This window comes from Aquarana catesbeiana, linkage group LG02 (genome assembly GCF_042186555.1).
Source record: "Aquarana catesbeiana isolate 2022-GZ linkage group LG02, ASM4218655v1, whole genome shotgun sequence".
Classification (NCBI taxonomy): Eukaryota; Metazoa; Chordata; class Amphibia; order Anura; family Ranidae; genus Aquarana; species Aquarana catesbeiana.
In genome coordinates this window covers 190,354,975-190,369,167 of record NC_133325.1, presented here as the reverse complement: position 1 = coordinate 190,369,167, position 14,193 = coordinate 190,354,975, and the positions used below count along the sequence as shown (strand labels likewise).

Here is a 14,193-nt window from a genome sequence, read left to right as displayed (position 1 = left end):
CCTCATCAGTGAAGGAGAAAAATTACCCGTTTGCAAAATTTTATAACAAACTATCTTTTTTTGTTTGCTTAGCAAAAAATAAAAACCCCAGTAGTGATTAAATATATAGCTATCCTTTATTCTATCCAAAATAAAAATAAAAGGTTTTGGCTTTAGCTTGACTTTAACTGATAGTTAGCTTGCTCTTTTAGGCCCCTTTCACACAGAGCGGATCCGTTTTGACGGACTCCGCTTGCTCAGCGGGGATTGCTCTTCTGATCCCCACTGAGCAGGTGGATGACAGGTCCGTCTCCGCTCACTGTGCAGAGACGGATCTGTCAGAGTCCTGCTCACCTCTATGTGGAGATTGGAAGATCCCATCCGATCTGACCCGCTGGATGGATGGCGAACGCATCGCCATCCGTCTGTTTACAGAGGATTTTGTCGGATCAGACGTCTGCTGACATCCACCTCCCCATAGAGGACAATGGATGGCCCGATCGGGTCTGCCTGAAAAACAGATGGTCCGATCGTGTGAAAGGGGCCTAATTCAACCACAACCATTGAAACTCAAAAGATTTATAGTACATAATAATAAGCAAATAACTTGCATAAATACTGCAAACACTAGATAACCATACATACTAGGGATTTAACTTAACCTGGAAGTCCCCCCAAAACTCTTCTTCTAGGTAGGCTTTACTGCAATTCTGAAATCCCACTCCTGTCCTAGCATGGAGGCAGTAACTTTTCACTTTCAGCTTTACTCCACTGCATGCAGTTGTGTTCACAAGTCTACATATCTTGGCAGAATGTATGCTTTCTTGGCCATTTTTCAGAGAATTTGAATGATAACACAAAAACATTTCTTTTACTCATGGTTAGTGTTTGGCTGAAGCCATTTATTATCAATCAACTGTTTTTACTCTTTTTAAATCATAATCACAAGAGAAACTACCCAAATGACCCTGATCAAAAGTTTACAAACCTGGTGATTTTGGCCTGATAACATGCACACACGTTGACACAAAGGGGTTTGAATAGATATTAAAAGTAACCATCCTCACCTGTGATCTGTTTGCTTGTAATTAGTGTGTGTGTGTAAAAGGTCAATGAGTTTCTGGACTCCTGACAGACCCTTGCAGCTTTCATCCAGTGCTGCACTGACGTTTCAGGATTCTGAGCCATGGGGAAAGCAAAAGAATTGTCAAAGGATCTGCGGGAAAAGGTAGTTGAACTGTATACATCAGGAAAGGGATATAAAAAGATATCCAAAGAATTGAAAATGCCAATCAGCAGTGTCCAAACTCTAATCAAGTGGAAAATGAGGGGTTCTGCTGAAACCAAACCACGGTCAGGTAGACCAACTAAGACTTCAGCCACGACTGCCAGGAAAATTGTTCGGGATACAAAGAAAAACCCACAAATAACTTCAGGTGAAATACAGGACTCTCTGAAAACATGTGGTGTGGCCGTTTCGAGATGCACATGGTCGAGTCACCAGAAGAAAGCTATTACTATGCAAATGCCACAAAGTATCCCGGTTACAATACGCAAAACAGCACAGAGACAAGCCTCAAACCTTCTGGCACAAAGTCATCTGGAGTGATGAGACCAAAATTTAGCTTTTTGGCCACAACCATAAATGCTACATTTGGAGAGAAGTCAACAAGGCCTATGATGAAAAGTACAGAGGTGGATCGCGGATGTTTTGAGGATGTGTGAGCTACAAAGGCACAGGAAATTTGGTCAAAATTGTTGGCAAGATGAATGCAGTATGTTATCAAAAAATAATGGAGGAACATTCATCAGCCAGGAAGCTGCGCATGGGACGTACTTGGAAATTCATGACAACGATCTAAAACACAAGGCCAAGTCGACCTGTCATTGGCTGCAGCAGAATAAAGTGAAGGTTCTGGAGTGGCCATCTCAGTCTCCTGACCTCAATATCATTGAGCCACTCTGGGGAGATCTCAAACGTGCAGTTCATGCAAGACAACCTAAGAATTGACAGGAACTGGAGGCTTTTTGCCAAGAGGAATGGGCAGCTTTACCATCTAAGATAAAGAGCCTCATCCACCAATACCACAAAAGACTTCAAGCTGTCATTGATGTTAAAGGGGGCAATACACGGTATTAAGAACTGGGGTATGTAAACTTTTGATCAGGTTCATTTGGGTAGTTTCTGTTGCCATTATGATTTAAAAGGAGTAAACACAGTTGATTGATCATAAACCGCTTCAGCCAAACACTAACCATGAGTGAAAGAAATGTTTGTGTTATCATTAATATTCTCTGAAAAATGGCCAAGAAATCTTAAATTCTGCCTGGGTATATAAACTTATGAGAACTGTATATGTGTTTTCTGCAGTACCATCCACAAAAATAAGGACTAAACTGCATGAACAACTGTTGTGCAGATTTTAATTGTATAAGTTGCTTAACTAAAAAAAAAATCTGTAATAATTAGTGGATTCCTGCAATCAGCCTTAGCAAATGGTCATGGATTGTATTGATTGTTCTGTGACTGTCCACAACAGATTTCAAGTCAACTGTGCAAAATGTGCTGAACAGCAATCCAAGACCAATCACAACTGCTTTTTGAAATGCCTTCAAATTTGGTCTCATTTTTGCCCTGAAATAAAAAAAACCATTACACTCACCATTTGTCGAAAGGCTTTGGAGCCTTTGTTGCGTGGAAACGATCTTTCAGGTACCCAGACTCTTGTGAGGCCTTCATTTGAATTTGCTCTTGCCCTTTGTAGTTTTGCCAGCATTGCTTTTTCATCTTTCTGCATATAAGAACATATTGAAATTAATATCAAGATGCATTTTGATGTTCTGAATTTAAATGAATAACATATTCCACAAATTTCCACAAATAACAGTCCCTTTACTTCCACTGTGAAATTCTACATTTGTAAGCTTGCAGCAAGTCCACAGTAGCAAGTCGCAATACAGATCTACAGTTACAGACCTTTATCTTCCTCAAGGGCTTGCTTACACTTGCAGTTGGGAGGGGACAGAAAAAACAGGGGGTTGATCCATATTTTTAATGCCTCCCAACCTACAAGTAGACATGGTGCTGCTTGGATAAGTACAGGTGAAACTCGAAAAATTAGAATATCGTGCACCTTTCACAAGAGGTGGACTGAGGCTGGTGTCAGTGCATCAAGAGCCACCACACACAGACGGATCCTGGACATGGGCTTCAAATGTCGTATTCCTCTTGTCAAGCCACTCCTGAACAACAAACAACGTCAGAAGCGTCTTACCTGGGCTAAAGAAAAACAGACTTGGTCTGTTGCTCAGCGGTCCAAAGTCCTCTTTTCTGATGAGTGCAAATTTTGCATCACATTTGGAAACCAAGGACTCAGAGTATGGAGGAAGAATGGAGAGGTACACACTGCAAGATGCTTGAAGACCAGTGTGAAGTTTCCACAGTCTGTGTTGATTTGGGGAGCCATGTCATCTGCTGGTGTTGGTCCACAGTCAATGCAGCCATCTACCAAGAGATTTTGGAGCACTTCATGCTTCCTTCCGCAGACGAGCTCTATGGGGATGCTGACTTCATTTTCCAGCAGGACTTGGCACCTGCCCAAACTGCCAAAAGCACCAAAACCTGGTTCAATGACCGTGGGATTACTGTGCTTGATTGGCCAGCAAACTCGCCTGACCTGAACCCCATAGATAATCTATGGGGCATTGCCAGGAGAAAGATGAGAGACATGATAAATTACAGTATCCTAAAGTATCCCAGAGACAAAAAATTACATTATCCTAAAAGTGTGGTGTACATTTGTATCCCCCCCCCCCCAGTCAATACTTTGTGGAACCACCTTTTGCTGCAATTATAGCAGCAAGTCTTTTTGGGTATGTCTCTAACAGGTTTGCATATCTAGAAAGTGAAATATTTGCCCATTCTTCTTTGAGAAATAGTTTCCAACGCATAGTTTTTAGGCCAAAAATTTCAATTTTGGTCTCATCTGACCAGAGAACCTTCTTCCACATGTTTGCTGTGTTCCAAACATGGCTTCTTGCAAACTGCAAACAGGACTTCTTATGGCTTTCTTTCAATAATGACATTCTTCTTGCCACTCTTCCATAAAGGGCAGATTTTTTGAGTGCACAACTAATAGTTGCCCTGTGGACAGATTCTCCCACTGGAGTCGTGCATCTCTGCAGCTCCTCCAGAGTTACCACTGGCCTCTTGGCTTCTTCTCTGATTAATGCTCTCTTTGCCCATCAGTTTAGGTTGAGGGTTGGCAAGCCATCGATCGCGATGGGCTGACAGGTGGATCGTGAGCACAGCTCTGCCTCCCCCAGCCTCTGCCGCTCTCCTGTTAGCTGCAGAGCTGAGAGCAGGAGCTGAAAGGAGAGCAAGGGGCAGGAGCAGCTCAGTGATTGGTTGCTAGGCAGCTCCTGCCTTACACCCAGCACTATGCTATCTCCTAAACTCCGGACAGATGAACACATGCTGGCATGTAAGTTTTACCTACACAGTGTTGTATGAATGTGGGGGTGGGGGTACACTGTTGGAGGGGGAACAGAGGACAGTATGGGTGGCTTGATGTGAAGGGAATCAGAAGACACTGTTTGGGGGGGGGGGGGTACAGGACACTACTGGGGGGAGGAAAGGGGCAGAGGACACTACAGTGGGGGGGGGGGGTTGGGTGATGTGAAGGGGCAGAGGACACAGCATTGGGAGGTAGAGGACACTACTGTGGGGGGCAGATGATGTGGAGGGGGCAGAGGACACTGCTTAGGGGGGCAGAGAACAGTACAGTGGGGGGGGGGTGATGTGAAGGTGGAAGAGGACAAAGCAATGAGGGTACATGAAACTACTGTGGGAGGAGAGGGGAAGAGGACACTACAGTGAGGGCAGGGGGGAGTGATGTGAGGGCAGCAGGGGATACTACATTGGGTAGTACAGAACACTACTGTGGGCGGAGGGGGGCAGAGAACGCCACAGCAGGGGGAGGGGGTGATGTAAAGGGGGCAGAGGACACAGCATTGGGGGGTACAGGACACTATGGGGGGAGGGGGGCCGAGCATACTACAGGGGGGTGGTGATTTGAAAGGGGTACAGAACACTACTGTGGGGGGAGGTGGGGTTGCATACCCCTGGTTTAGGTGGACGGCCATGTCTTGGTAGGTTTGAAGTTGTTCCATACTCTTTCCATTTTCAGATGTTGGATTGAAAAGTGCTCCGTGAGATGTTCAAAGCTTGGGATATTTTTTTTTTTATAGCCCAACCCTGCTTTGAACATCTCCACAACATTTTTCCTGACATGTCTGGTGTGTTCCTTGGCCTTCATGATGCTGTTTGTTCACCAAGGTTCTGTAACAAACCTCCGAAGGCTTCACAGAACAGCTGTATTTATACTGAGATTAAATGACACACAGGTGGACTCTATTTACTAATTAGGTGACTTCTGAAGGCAATTGACTAGATTTTAGTTAGGGGTATCAGAGTAAAGTTGGGTGAATACAAATGCATGCCACACTTTTCAAATATTTTATTTGTAAACAATTTTGAAAAATTTATCATTTTCGTTCCACTTCACAAATATATTTGCTACTTTGTGTTGGTCTATCACATAAAATAAATTTATGTTTTTGGTTGTAACATGACAAAATGTGAAAAATGTCTAGGGGTATGAAAACTTTTTTAAAGCACTGTATATGCCTAGTCTGACAGGCAGCACCACAAGAAAAAAAAAAAAAAAAGCACTCCAGTGAGTGCTGGAGGGGCAGTGATTGACAGTCGCCTCTCTCTGCTCTGGGAAAACCAAGACCTGTGTGATCAGCAGTCATGTGGTCACTCAGTTCTGAGGCTTAGAGCCAGTGGGGCTCAGAGGCTGCAGCATTAAGGGGAGTATGTATAGGTTTGTTTTTTTCTATTTCAAAACTTCTCTTTTAAGCGCTGATAAAAATAGCTATTATTTTTTGTAAATGAGGATTCTTATATTGGTGTTTTAGCTTTGCAAATTGAAAATTTTGTCTCTTTTACAACACATGTTGAAGTACTGAAACATAGTTAAAGATGATCAGAGAAAATTTCTGCACACATCAACATATGTCAAATTACAATGCTTTGCTGATTCAGGACATCTGAATATAAACTGACAAAGCAACATTCATATAAAAGGAACATTCCAATTTTACATAAGCGCCAAGTAAAGAACACTGTGATCATCAAAACATGGCATAAAATCTTGTATTTGTATTGAAAACCAGGATAAAAAGAAATGCGCAGACGCAAGGCTGGCCAGTGCTAAAATGTTCTTTATGTCAGAGATGCAGGGTAAAAAACAAACAGAAATACAAAGATTAAGACAGACTTTGTATTCATTCCAACCTAAGGAAATGTATTACAACAAGCAATGCTATGGCTGGAACCAAACTGCTTCTATGGGCAACACAGACCACTCTCTCTTCCCCAGTTATTATACATTGCTCTTATTTGTGAAACAAGTATGTGTGATTCAGGGCTTGTTCACACCAGATGCATTGGGGCTACGCTGGCAGCTATTTCCAGCTCAGCCCTAACTCACAGATAAGTGAAAATGTATTGTTTTCTTGTCTGGTGTCTGTTCGCCCCAAAGCTTCGCTTCATTGTGGCACTATCACACGGCAACGCCACTGTGGTAAAAAAAAAAAAATGTACTAAAATGTCACTTGTGACATCTCAAAAAATTTTTGTGAAGATCTGAAATGGCATGATGCATTAGGGTTGACGCATAAGCACTGTCTCCCAGCGCAAATCAGTGGCCGTACATTCAGTGCAGCTCACTGGTGTGAACAGGTCCCTTAGGATCAAGTCAGACAGACCCTTTTCAAATGGAAAAAGAGGTCACATATTCGCCCATGTCTCATAGCACCAGATACAGTGCCTTGAAAAAGTATTCATACCCCTTAAAATTTTCCACATTTTGTCATGTTACAACCAAAAACATAAATGTATTTTATTGGGATTTTATGTGATAGACAAACATAAAGTGGCACATAATTGTGAAGTGGAAGGAAAATGATAAATTGGTTTCAAATTTTTTTACAAATTAATTATGTGAAAAGTGTGGTGTGCATTTGTATTCAGCCTCCCTGAGTCAATACTTTGTAGAACCACCTTTCTCTGCAATTAAAGCTGCAAGTCTTTTTGGGGATGTCTCTACCAGCTTTGCACATCTAGAGAGTGACATATTTGCCCATTCTTCTTTGCAAAACAGCTCAAGCTCTGTCAGATTGGATGGAGAGCGTTTGAACAGCAATTTTCAAGTCTTGCCACAGATTCTCAATTGGATTTAGATCTGGACTTTCACTGGGCCATTCTAACACATGAATATGCTTTTATTTAACCATTCCTCTGGCTGTATGTTTAGGGTCGTTGTCCTGCTGCAAGGTGAACCTTCGCCCCAGTCTCAAGTCTTTTGCAGACTCCAACAGGTTTTCTTCTAAGATTGCCCTGTATCTCGCTCCATCCATCTTCCCATCAACTCTGACCAGTTTCCCTGTCCCTGCTGAAGAAAAGCATCCCCACAACATGAGGCTGCCACCACCATGTTTCACAATGGGGATGGTGTGTTCAGGGTGATGTGCAGTGTTAATTTAATTTTGGTCTCATCTGACCAGAGCACCTTCTTCCACATGTTTGCAGCTTGCAAGAAGCCATGCGGGGGACACAGCAAACAGGACTTCTTATGGCTTTCTTTAAAAATGGCTTTCTTGTTGTCACTCTTCCATAAAGGCCAGATTTGTGGAGTGCACGACTAAAAGTTGTCCTGTGGACAGATTCTCCCATCTGAGCTGTGGATCTCTGCAGCTCCTCCAGAGTTACCATGGGCCTCTTGGCTACTTCTCTGATTAATGATCTCCGCGCCCGGCCTGTCATTTTAGGTGGACGGCCATGTCTTGGTAGGTTTGAAGTTGTGTCATACTCTTTCCATTTTCAGATGATGGATTGAAAAGTGCTCCATGAGATGTTCAAAGTTTGGGATACATTTTTATAATCTAACCCTGCTTTAAACTTCTCTACAACGTTATCCCTGACCTGTCTGGTGTGTTCCTTTGCCTTCATGATGCTTTTTATTCACTAAGGTACTCTAACAAACCTCTGAGGGCTTCACAGCTGTATTTATACTAAGATTAAATTACACACAGGTGGACTCTATTTACTAAATAGGCGACTTCCAAAGGCAATTGGTTCGACTAGATTTTAGTTAGGGGTATCAGAATAAAGGGGGCTGAATACAAATGCACGCCATACTTTTCAGATATTTATTTGTAAAACATTTTGAAAAGCATCTATTATTTTCCTTCCATTTCACAATTATGTGCCACTTTGTGTTGGCCTATCACATAAAATCCCAATAAAATACATACATTTTTGGTTGTAACATGACAAAATGTGGAAAAAAGGGGTATGGATACTTTTTCAAGGCACTGTATTTACAGAGGGAGCAAAGAAGTGGCAGCGGGGCACAATGAAAGTGAGGGGGTTGTTCATCCAAGAGAACTTTTCATTTTGCCCTGAATGGGCAAAGTGACAGATCCTTAAATCTATCTTCTGGCTGGCATTGACTGTGAGATTCTATAAGGTTACAGTGCGGCACTGGCTGGCAGGATTGTGAATGGTGTATATTTGTCACCTAGCTCCTCACCTAAACATTGTGAAAAGCGCCAGGATTTGTGTCTGTTATAGAAAAAAAACTAACTGTTTTCTCATATTTTAGTAAGTTCTAGTCTTGGTGCCAGGAGACTTTGTAAAGATTTGGGTGGGATAAAGGTTCTATTCCTAGGCCCAGTTAGTACAGCGACCTCCCCCGCTGTTCTATTGTGTTCTAACAGGGGGACCCCCCCCAGCGCCAGAACACTCTGGTCAGCGCTCTCAGCCATTGGCCAGAAATGTAGTTATACCAGAAAGAGAAAGCCTTTCCATATATAATCATGTTCAACTAATAAAACCCTGGAATGATCGGGAGGTTAGGATCTCAGAGATTCCATCTGCTAATCAAAATCAGGAGCTTAGAGAGTTCTTGCCGAATACTTCTGAATTACCATGACAATGTGACTGAGCCTCATGTCAAAGTACTGTACAAACCTTACCGGGTACCTGAGGCTCAGAGAAAAGCCAGTTCAAAAAAAATTACAGAATTGGTAGCCCTTGGGGTTATAGAGGAATCTAACAGCAAGTGGTTAAGTCCATAATACTCATCCCTAAGTCGGATGACAGTCCAAGTCTGTGCAACGAAAGTACAAGAAATATTCAAATGTGATGCTTATCTCATGCCCTGGGTAGGGGAGTTCATAGAAAGATTAGGTCCTGCTAGGTACATAACAAACCTCAGTCTTACTAAGGGGTACTGGCAGGTTAGCACAACAGACAGGGAAAAGGACGAGACAACTTTTGTGACACCTAATGTTCTGTACCAATACATGGTCCTCCCTTTTGGGATGGGACCTTGGCCTCATTCCAAAGAATGATGGACCCCATTCTTTAGCCACACAAAGCATATGCATTCGCAAAACTAGAAGATATTGTAATTTTTAGTCTTGACTGGGGTTCCCACCTACAGAATGTCCGGGCAGTACAGTATTAGATTTTATAAGTAATGCCAGGTTAACAGCCAAAATAAAAAAAAAAAAATGTGCAATAGGGCTGGAAGCAGCTCAGTATTTGGGCTAGAGCATAAAGCAAGTTTAGCGCCAGACTGTGTAAAGAGCCTTTCTATGGCTTGTATGATATTACCAATGGTTCATGCATAAATGCAATGATAGCAAATCTTCTTCCGGATTTTACCAAAGGGTGCAAGCCCACCATGGAAGACAGAGAAATAGAGATACCCAAGAGCTGAAGGTGGCATTGTGTAAGGCAGTGTTTCTCAACTACAGTCCTCAAGGTGCCCCAACAGGTCATGTTTTCAGAATTTCCCTCAGATGAAACGGGTGTCGTAATTACTAAGGCAGTGAAACTGATCAAATCACCTGTGCAAAATAATGGAAAGCCTATTGGGGCGACTTGAGGACTGGAGTTGAGAAACACTGGTGTAAGGGACCATTGTCAACACTGACTTCAAGAGGCCCACGGTAACTCTGGAGGAGCTGCAGAGATCCACTGCTCCAGTAGGAAAACCTGTCCACCTAACAACTATTAGTCATGCACTCTACAAATCTGGCCTTTTTGGAAAGTGGCAAGAAGAAAGCCATTGTTGAAAGAAGGCCATAAGAAGTCCCATTTGCAGTTTGCGAGAAGCCATGTGAAGGACAAAAGCAAACATGCGAAAGAGGGTGCTCTGGTCAGATGAGACCAAAATTGAACTTTTTAGCCTAAAAGCAAAATGCTATGTGTGGTGGAAAATTAACACTCACCCTGAACACACCATTCCGACCGTGAAAGATAATGTTGTGGGGATCAGAGAAGAAAACTAATGCGCAAAACCAAGGCGAGCCAAAGCAGCTAAAGAGGACTAAGAAGCCGCCACACATACAGCAGTGTTCCCACACAGAAAAACAATAAGGTAAATAGAGATATGTGGCGCTAACTCAAAGTGCATAAATGTGATAAAATAAATATAATCCAATTCTTCAAGTAAAGTGCATATGCGTAAAGAGCAAAATCACATAAATAAAGTGACTAAACATCCATTAAATTCAAAAAAAGTGACATTGGCTAAATAACAGTGAAAATCATGAAATATGACGTCAAATAAATAGACAATTCAAATGAAGGTGAATAAATCCAAAAATAGTCTAAAAGTGCATCAAGATGAAAAAAATTCACTAATTTAGAAAACATTTTTTCTAAATTTGTGATTTTTTTCATCTTGATGCACTTTTAGACTATTTTTGGATTTATTCACCTTCATTTGAATTGTCTATTTATTTATTTGACGTCATATTTCATGATTTTCACTGTTATTAATCCAATGTCACTTTTTATGAATTTAATGGATGTTTAGTCACTTTATGTGATTTTGCTCTATACGCATGTGCACTTTACTTGAAAAATTGGATTATATTTATTTCATCACATTTATGCACTTTAAGTTAGCGCCACATATCTCTATTTACCTTAATGTTATGGGGATGCTTTTTTTCAATAGGGACAGGGAAGCTGGTTAGAGTTGATGGGAAAATGGATGGAGCCAAATACAAGAAAACCTATTAGAGTCTGCAAAAGACTTGAGACTAGGGCGACTGTTCACCTTCCGGCAGGACAACAACCCTAAACATACAGCCAGAGCTACAATGGAATGGTTTAGATCAGTGGTCATCAACCCTGTCCTCAGGGCCCACTAACAGGCCAGGTTTGCAAGATAACTGAAATACATCACAGGTGATATCATTTTCTGCGCAGTGATTGCAGTATTTTAGTCTGCATCTCCCCAAGGTAATACATAAAACCTGGCCTGTTGGTGGGCCCCGAGGACAGGAGTTGATGACCACTGATTTAGAGCAAAGCATATTCATGTGTTAGAATGGCCCAGTCAAAGTCCAGACTTAAATCCAATTGAAAATCTGTGGCCAGACTTGAAAATTGCGGTTAACAGACACTCTCCATCCAATCTGACAGAGCTTGAGCTATTTTGCAAAGAAGAATGGGTAAATATTTCACTCTGTGGATGTGCAAAGCTGGTAGAGACACACCCAAAAAGACTTGCAGCTCTAATTGCAGCGAAAGGTGGTTCTACAAAGTATTGACTCAGGGGGGATGAATACAAATGCACGCCACACTTTTCAGATATTTATTTGTGCATCTGAAAACCATTTATCATTTTCCTTCTACTTCACAATTATGTGCCACTTTATGTTGGCCTATCACACAAATTTCCAATAAAATACATTTAACTTTTTGGTTGTAACATGACAAAATGTGGAAAATTTCAAGGGGTATGAATACTTTTTCAAGGCACTGTAGAAGTATCTGCTCCCAAGATTAGGTACAGTAAAAGAAATTTACCCTCTTCTGGCTGCATCCGGTCACCAGGAAGGTCTTGATGTCATGGTCCTTTAGATAGGCATTTCTCTCACCTCCAAAACCAGGCTCCACCTCATAATCCCCATTCAAGTAATTTAAGGTTGCACTAGTGATGTGAATCCGCCTGAACAGAGAGGATGATAGTACATTTAGAACACAGTCAAAGAAAAACTTGTTAAAGACAGAGTGGAATGTGCACTGAGAAATGTGTAGGCTATCAATGCTGATCTTTCTTTCTGAAAATGCAGGTTGTCTGGCTGCCATGCAGATCATCTAACTTCAATATTTACAGAGTCTCTGGCCTAGAACAAGTATGCATATTAGGTGTTTTTATGCTAATGGAGAATTGAAGGCAGCAATTATAGCTTACATATTTGTCCCAATACAGGTTCCCATTATGAGTATATGGCAGGAACTAAAACAAAAGATAATGGCGGTTAAATATTTAAGTCATCTGGTGGAATGGAAAGTTTCATTTGACTCCTCACTGTTGTCTGAACACAGAGAAAAGCCAGTTTGCTATATCACATGCAAAGGATAACAGACATTCATACTGGCACAACAAAACAATTCTAAAGAGGTTTGAATGTTTTCAAGTGAAAGATCAAAGCTCCTCCGGCACTATATATCCAGCATTAGAGACTGATGTTTAGGCGACATAAAAAAACAAAAACAAAAAAAAAAAAAACACTGAGAAAATATATTTGAGTGAGATGAGATTAAATTCTACATTCACTTACCCTGCTTTACCACCTGCTTCCATATGGTTGGCCAGAGTCACATCGTTAGACCACACATCAAACTGCCACTTGCGCAGGCCCAGGACACCACAATGAACACGTCCACTATGGATCCCTACCCGCATGTTTACATTGACGCCGGTCACTTCTCGCACAAGCCTGAGGGAAATTAGAGGTATACCCCATCATAATATGCATGCATCAGACAAAAGATCTTTGTTGTCAACACTTTGTCATTATTTGATATATATATCAACACAACTGCACAGATACTGTATATTGTCAATGATGCATGGCAATACATATTCAAGAAATGTATGTCCAAAAAAACAAAACATGCAAAATATTTCTGCAATACTTATTCCTCACGTTTCCTCATGTTCCCCTGCAACAAGTACAGAAAAAATAGGAATTTTGATGTAATTGTAAATTCCATATCTTGGAGTACAGTACGGGAGACAAAGGAATTTATTCGAAGACTATGGTTTATATGCCGCTACCTTCAGGTAGAGGCAAAGCTAAAAGCTTTGCTGCCCCCCCCTGTATCCGTATAACCCTGCCCACTTCATGAAGCCCCATTTTTTTTCAGCCATGCAATTTGGAGATCACAGCTAAAAGAGAAGGATCTGTGTGCTGCACTGTACTCCAAGATATGGAATTTACAGGTATGTCAAAATGCCTATTATCTGAATCATACAGTACGGGACACCGGAATTGATTCTTAAGCCTTGTACACACCAGCTGAAAATTGTCCAAAATCAGCTGGTTCAGCAGGTACCAGCCGACTTTCAACCTGTGTGTACAGCTGTCTGTTCTACAGAAGCCAGACTCACGAAGAGAGAACAGAACACAAAGGCACAGCGGGGAAGATTTCCACACTAACATCTCTTGTGTCAGTATGGGGATCTCTCAGTTTTTTAATTTAGCCCACTGTGTTGAACAAAATAAACTTCCAGTGTACCAGGCTTTAGACATCAAAACAGCAGCATGGAGAGGCCCAAAATCGGAAGAGCACCTTTGGGCTTTAAAAGGGGCATCAATTCTGCATCCTGACCACCCATCACATTTTTGGAGGCCCTGGAGCACCAGGACAGTGAAAACTCCCACAAAATGACCCAATTTTGGAAAGCTAACACTCCAAGGTATTTTCTAAGAGGCATGGTGAATCTTTTAAAAATTTCATTTTTTGCCACAAGTTTTTGGAAAATGCAGAAAAAAATTTTAAATTATTTATTTTCACAGTTTAAAAATAGATCTCTCACACAGTATGGGCATACTTAGAATTACACCTCAAAACACATTCTGCTACTTCTCCTGAGTATGGCAATACCACATGTGTGAGACTTTTTCACTGTCTGGACTAATTATATACTGAATAGGCTGTTTATATACATTGTCTGGATGTGAGGGAAGTGGTTAATTCACTGACTAAAATTGTACTACACTATGAGGATGTTTGGTGCCCCTCTCTCCCCTCCTGTTTTTTTTTACGTATTC

At 41.5% G+C, this 14,193-nt stretch overlaps 1 protein-coding gene across 2 annotated transcripts in view; it reads right to left on the bottom strand.

Moving 5' to 3' along the window:
• The window catches only part of ADCY6 (adenylate cyclase 6), a 382,609-nt gene that overhangs the window by 107,079 nt on the left and 261,337 nt on the right, over positions 1–14,193 (bottom strand). For both annotated transcript variants that reach the window (XM_073614078.1, XM_073614077.1), the window contains exons 8-10: positions 12,697–12,855; positions 11,939–12,080; positions 2,643–2,771 (exon numbers count right to left, since the gene is read on the bottom strand). In XM_073614078.1, coding sequence (XP_073470179.1) covers positions 2,643–2,771; positions 11,939–12,080; positions 12,697–12,855 — 430 coding nt within the window. The remainder of the gene's footprint in view (positions 1–2,642; positions 2,772–11,938; positions 12,081–12,696; positions 12,856–14,193) is intronic.